General features: G+C 36.8%; 1 protein-coding gene across 1 annotated transcript; it reads left to right on the forward strand.

The window, feature by feature from the left end:
- Positions 1-288: 288 nt before the first annotated feature.
- Positions 289-4,269, forward strand: cldn11a (claudin 11a). The gene is made up of 3 exons (XM_057859620.1): positions 289-611; positions 2,387-2,551; positions 2,680-4,269. The coding sequence occupies exons 1-3, from the start codon at positions 386-388 to the stop codon at positions 2,934-2,936; spliced, it is 648 nt and encodes a 215-aa protein (XP_057715603.1). The 5' UTR covers positions 289-385; the 3' UTR covers positions 2,937-4,269.
- The last annotated feature ends 2,824 nt before the right edge of the window (positions 4,270-7,093 follow it).

The raw sequence follows: 7,093 nt of genomic DNA on the forward strand, positions 1-7,093 counted from the left end.
TTGGACGTTGGACGACGCTGTTAATGGCACCCATTGAGTTGCAATTACGAATGTTATCATTTATTGTAACATATTTGACACGTTTAAAAAATCAAATGCAGGTTCCTCTCAATGTGATAAAATTTGTAATAAACGACCAGCAGGGGGAAGCATATCTTTTGGTTGAATATTTCTATTCATCAGAATGGAGGCGGTGCTCAAGAACTGACGGATGAACCTGTGATTGGCTGTAAAGTTTGGGGCGCGTCTCTTTAGATCCTTGACTGAATTCTTCCCTATAAAAAAACAAAACAAACCTGACTTGGCTTTTACTTCTTAAACCAGCGCCGGATTTGGGATTTACACCGCCATATCTGGGAATACTGCGCAGGGATTTTTTCGTACCATGGCGAACTCTTGTCTGCAGCTGTGCGGCTTCGTGCTCAGCTGCCTGGGCTGGATCGGCACAGTGATCGCCACGGCCACCAACGACTGGGTGTTTCTCTGCAAATACAGCCTGGTAATCTGCCGGAAAATGGAAGAGCTGGGTATCAAGGGGCCGTGGTCCGAGTGCTTCTTCTCCAGCGGAGTCTACCACTGCACTCCCTTCTCGCAGATCCTCGAACTGCCCGGTAAACAAAAAACTATTTTTTTTCAGTTACTTTTGACATTTTTTTTTTTTCATTATGATTCATTATAATTTTTTATAGTACAGTTTAAAATATAGTCATTTTACTTTCAACCATATTAAATTTTTAGAACGTAAACCTCAATTAATTTTCATAGCAATTTCACAGTACTGGTTCGTTGTTTTACAGATTACAGATTTTTTTTCCCATACTACTTTTTCCATTCATTTAATTGTATTTGGAATATGTGCTGGGTTTAAAATATATATATATATATATATATATATATATATATATATATATATATATATATATATATATATATATATATATATATATATATATATATATGTATATTTTTTTTTTTTTTTTTTTTTTTTTAATCACAGTTGTTTGTTTTATTTATATATTTTTAAACTATATTTCAACTACATTTCAACTACTGTATGTTATATAATGTATTTTAAAGTTTATTTTTTATTTTTGTATTTTGTGATGATAATATTTTTGCACTAAATTGAGTACAGCAAAATGTGAATGTGAATCTTATTATATTATTTTGTATGTAAGCGATTTTTAATTTTTAAATTTGTTTTGTTATATTTTATTGATATATTTTACACCTATTCAGATTTGTTTTAATACTGTAATGTCAATTACCTAATTTTGGGGTATTTAAATAGGATTTAAATCTTTTTTTTTATGCTTTAGTAAGGTGAAATGTATTTGCTATGTGTATTTTTATCCCAATTTTAATGACTAAATTTTTTTATACATCCTGATATAAATTGTAAACATTTCTTATGACATATATTAATTCATCTATATATATTCAGTGATCCCTCGTTTTTCGCGGTTAATGGGGAACCAGAACCAGCCGCGAAGAGTGAAAAACCGCGAAGCATCGCCCCCCCCCCCCCCAAAAAAAAAATTTTGTTTTTTTTTTTTGTTCAATGTATTTTTTCAGATCTATCATTGGAATGAGATACATATAAAACATTTTTTTTTTTACCTTTTCCCCCAAAGTATAATTAAAAACCAAAACCTTTATATATATATATATATATATATATATATATATATATATATATATATATATATATATATATATATATATATATATATATGTATGTATATATATTTTTTCGTAAATGTTTTTTAAGAACTTTAAATGTAATAATTATAGGTTTTTAACATGTTACTGTCTCACAGAATTACATTACATTATAATCAGAAAAAAGTAGATGCCCAATCCATTTTAAAATAAAACACATTTAAAAATTTAAAATGCTTGTTTTTATCAAATGCTTTATTGAGTGTCCACTCAAATCCACTCCAGCTGCTCACTTTCACACAATGAGTTTCCACAGCAACTGTTTAACAGGTTAAACGATGACTGACGCATGCGGACCTTTGAAGGTCGAGTCTCTGGCAAGATCAAAGCTTAACCGTCTGTCAATCATCTTTTACGTTATAAAGCAACTCCAGTTTACTCTGACGAGCAGGGAGAGGGAGGTAGGGAGCGAGTGAGCGTAAGACTTTGCGATCGGCATGGGACAGCTCATCTGCAATTCTTTTTTTTTTTTTTTTTTTTTTTTTTTTTTTTTTTAATTGAAAAAAAAATCCGCAATGGACTAATGGTGCGAAGCTTGAAGCACGAAGTAGTGAGGGATCACTGTATATGTGTATGTGTATATATGTATATAGTAAATTTTTGTAAATTTAGTAAATGTAATGTTTTTACTTGTGATAATATGAGCTTCTCTCACATCGCACAGTGTACATCCAGATGACTCGCGCCCTGATGGTCACGGGTTCGATCCTGGGCCTGCTGGCCGTTGGGCTCCTCCTTATGTCCATGCCTTGCATCCGCCTGGGCAACGAGGATACGGCTTCGAAGAACAGGCGCACAGCCGTCGGTGGCATCTTCGTCTTCATAGTGGGTAAGTGCTTTTGTGACCTATTATGGCATCTGCATCGCTGACGGCCATCCCAGTCCAAACGGATTGGACATCTATCGCCGTTAATGGCAGGCAGTGAGTGCTAAGTTTTTGTCGCTGCTTATTTACAGGCGTGTGTGGGTCAGTGTCCACCGTGTGGTTCCCCATCGGCGTGCACCCCAGCGAAAGCCTGATGTCTTTCGGCTTCTCACTGTACGCTGGATGGGCGGGCGCGGTTCTGTCTTTATTGGGCGGAGCCATCCTGATGTGCTGCTCTTCCTCGTCATCCCGACAGTACAGGGACGGCAAGAACCTGTACTACTCCAAGGCGGGTATGGAAGCCGCCAAACCCACCTCATCCACCCATGCAAAGAGCGCCCATGTCTGAGTGGGTCGAAGGTGGACTGATACGAGTTTCTATTAATCAACTTTTGTTGTTTTTAATTTTTTTACAAATAGAAATCGCACGAATGTTGAGAGTCGCTGAGCCACGTTTAGACCCGCAGTGATATTTGCATATGTGACAGCATACAGTATGTGTATATATGTTAGGGCTGTCAAAATTATCGCGTTAACGGGCGTTAATGAATTTTTTAAATTAATCACGTTAAAATATTTGACGCAATTAACGCAGATGCCCCGCTCAGAGAGATTTAAATGACAGTACACAGTGAAACGCTCACTTGTTGTGTTTTATGGAGTTTTGCTGCCCTCTGCTGGCGCTTGGGTGCAACTGATTTTATAGGCTTCAGCATCCATGAGCATTGTGTAAGTAATTATTGACATCAACAATGGCGGGCTACTAGTTTATTTTTTGATTGAAAATTTTACAAATTTTGTTAAAACGAAAACATTAAGAGGGGTTTTAATATAAAATTTCTTTAACTTGTACTAACATTTTTCTTTTAAGAACTACAAGTCTTTCTATCCATGGATCGCTTTAACAGAATGTTAATAATGTTAATGCCATCTTGTTGATTTATTGTTATAATCAACAAATAGTCCTTATGTACCGAATGTTGAATGTATATATCCATCTTGTTTCTTATCTTTCCATTCCAACAATAATTTACAGAAAAATATGGCATATTTTATAGATGGTTTGAATTCCAATTAATTGCGATTAGTTACGATTAATTAATTTTTAAGCTGTAATTAACTCGATTAAAAATTTTAATCGTTTGACAGCCCTAATATATGTATACCATATTTTCCAGACTATAAGTCGCACTTTTTTTTGTTGTTGTTGTTGTAATTTCGCCGGAACTGTGACTGAAAATCTACTCTACTCGACTACTACTACTTATTTTTTGAATAAATGTTAACATTTCGGTTTCCAGCCTCACTTTAATCATATTCATTTTTTGGTTTCAGCCAAAAATATTCCCTTTGGTGCATCCCTAGTTAATATGTTATGATAATAGATGTCTATTGAACCTGTTTGTCTTCCTTTTATTGTTGTTACTATAATATTTTTTTCTTTTCTTTCTTTCTTTCTTCTTCCCCCAAAAATGCAATTTATCCTCCAGAGCGATATGTGATCTGTTTTTCTTTCATTGAGCATTTTTTGGCCGGTGTGACTTATAGTCCAAAAATGACGGTAGAATTATTAACGTGCAGTTTAATTCGTTCTTAGGTCATTTAGCACAAACACCGAATCAGTATTCTGAGACTGGCTATTTATTGTTTGTATGTACTCTTTTGATTTTCTACAATAAACAAGGTCAAAAAGCTCTTGTTCTCTCTTTTGTTCTTGATTCAAAATGCAAGTTTGTTAACCCAGTGACGCTTCATGTCTGGAAATGTGAGTCAGGGACCTTGACTTTGAGAAGACAAACACACGCGTGTTGTCTGATAGTGTGAAAGGTGAACAATCTATGACACAGCGTCTATATCAGGGGTGCCCAAACCAGTCATCAAGAGCTGCTGTGGGTCCTGTTATTTTTCCTACTGATCCAGCACAGACCGTTTAACCAATGAGGTTTCTGCTAAAACAAGCAGCACCTGACAATACAGTCAATTGATTACACATGTAAGCAAAGGCATACACTGCTGTCCAAAAAGTATTGGCACCCCTGCAATTCTGTCAGATAATGCTCAATTTCTCCCAGAAAATGATTGCAATTACAAATACTTTGGTAGTAATATCTTCATTTATTATGCTTAAATGAAAAAAAAACACAAAAGAGAATGGGAAAAAAATTAAATCATTATCATTTTACACAAAACTCAAAAAATGGGCCGGACAAAAGTATTGGCACCCTCAGCCTAATACTTGGTAGCACAACCTTTTGACAAAATAACTGCGAACAACCGCTTCTGGTATCCGTCAATAAGATTCTTACAATGCTCTGATGGAAATTTAGACCATTCTTCTTTGGCCAACCGCTCCAGGTCTCTGAGATTTGAAGGGTGCCTTCTCCAAACTGCAATTTTCAGATCTCTTCACAGGTGTTCTATGGGATTCAGGTCTGGACTCATTGCTGGCCAATTTAGAAGTCTCCAGTGCTTTCTCTCAAACCATTTTCTAGTGCTTTTTGAAGTGTGTTTTGGCCTCTGAGGGAGACCCAGCTTTCTCACACTGGGCCCTACATTATGCTGCTAAATTTGTTGGTAGTCTTAAGACTTCATAATGCCATGCACATGGTCAAGCAGTCCAGTGCCAGAGGTAGCAAAGCAACCCCAAAACATCAGGGAATCTCCGCCATGTTTGACTGTGGGGACTGTGTTCTTTTCCTTGGAAGGCCTCGTTTTTTTCCCCTGTAAACTCTATGTTGATTCTTTTCCCAAAAAGCTTTACTTTTGTCTCATCTGACCAGAGAGCATTCTTCCAAACCTCAGGTAAGTTTTGGCAAACTCCAACCTGGTTTTTTTATGTCCCTGGGTCAGAATTGGGGTCTTCCTGGGTATCCTACCATAGAGTCCCTTTTCATTCAGATGCTGACAGATAGTATGGGTTGACACTGTTGTACCTTCAGACTGTGGGACAGCTTGAACTTGTTTGGATGTTGTTCAATGTGTTTTATCCATCATCCGCACTAGGGGTGTGACAAAATATTGTAATGGTGATACATCGTGATACTTTGTATCCCAAAAGGTTATTGATACGCTCCTGCCAAGAATCGAGAGATCGTTTTAAAAAGGTGTCAATGTCTAAAAAAGAAAAATTGATTAAAAAATTTTAAAATAAAAAAAAAAATAGAAAGGAACCAACAAGTTGCTACCAAAAATTTTCTAATATAATAGTGTCTGTTAAATCTAAGGCTGCATTAATGGTGCTTGACACCCAATCCATTGAGACTGGGAACGTTCTTTAGTTCGAAACCAGAGCATTCACTATCATTCTGTCCGATTTTCAGGGCATTTACAGGTCATTTTCTGTTGAGTTTGAGTCACTGCCTATTCATTTGGGTGATTTCCAGGTCACTTGCTTTTCTGTAACTAAAAATAAACAGGAAGTGACCCATAAAATACCCCCAATTTAACAGGAAGTAACTGAAAATCAACAGGTAAATGACCTTAAATGGCCCAAAATTACTTTAATTAATCATTGCCTGCCATTGCCTGCCACTGACGGCCATAGACGTTCAATCCATTTGAAGTGGGAGGGTGGCAGCGAATGAAGTTCATTCGCTGCCACCCTCCCACTTCAAATGGATTGGACATCTACTAGTGATAAGCTCTTTCCAATTCACAGCAGAAGCTTGTTTTTCTGTTTATTAGTTGTTTGTCGAATATCCAAGAATGATTTCCTGACCAATGTATCGATAATCGTTGTATCGCCATATCGTCAGATCATCGTTGTCGTGAGCTTTGTATCGCAAATCGTATCGCATCGTGAGGTACCAAGAGGTTCCCACTCCTAATCCGCACAATCTCTCGTGAATTTTTTTTTCCCATCCACATTTAAGGAAGTTAGCCACAGTGCCATGGGGTTTCACACTTATTGATGACACTGCGCACGGTAGACACAGGAACATTCAGGTCTTTGGAGATGGACTTGTAGCCTTGAGATTGCCCAAGCTACCTCACAATTTTGCTTCTCAAGTCCTCAGACAGTTCTTTGGTCTTCTTTCTTTTCTCCATGCTCAATGTGGTACGCACAAGGACACAGGACAGAGGTTGTGTCTACTTTAATCCATTTTAACTGGCTGCAAGTGTGATTTAGTTATCGCCACCACCTGTTATGTGCCACAGGTAAGTAACAGGTGCTGTTAATTACACAAATTAGAGATGCATCACATGATTTTTCAAAGGGTGCCAATACTTTTGTCTGGCCCATTTTTGGAGTTTTGTGTAAAATGATAATGATTAAAAAGAAATCCATTCTCTTTTATGTTTTTATCATTGCAAGCAAAATAAATGAAGATATTGCTACCAAATCATTTGTAATTGCAATCATTTTCTGGGAGAAATTGAGCAGTATCTGACAGAATTGCAGGGGTGCCAATACTTTTGGCCAGCAGTGTAGGTTTGCATAGGGACCTTAAGGACAAAACATGACCAAGATTTCAGGATCCTCAAATTGTCCCCACCAACTTTTAA

The sequence above is a fragment of the Corythoichthys intestinalis genome, chromosome 15 (assembly GCF_030265065.1).
Source record: "Corythoichthys intestinalis isolate RoL2023-P3 chromosome 15, ASM3026506v1, whole genome shotgun sequence".
In the NCBI taxonomy this organism is placed as follows: Eukaryota; Metazoa; Chordata; class Actinopteri; order Syngnathiformes; family Syngnathidae; genus Corythoichthys; species Corythoichthys intestinalis.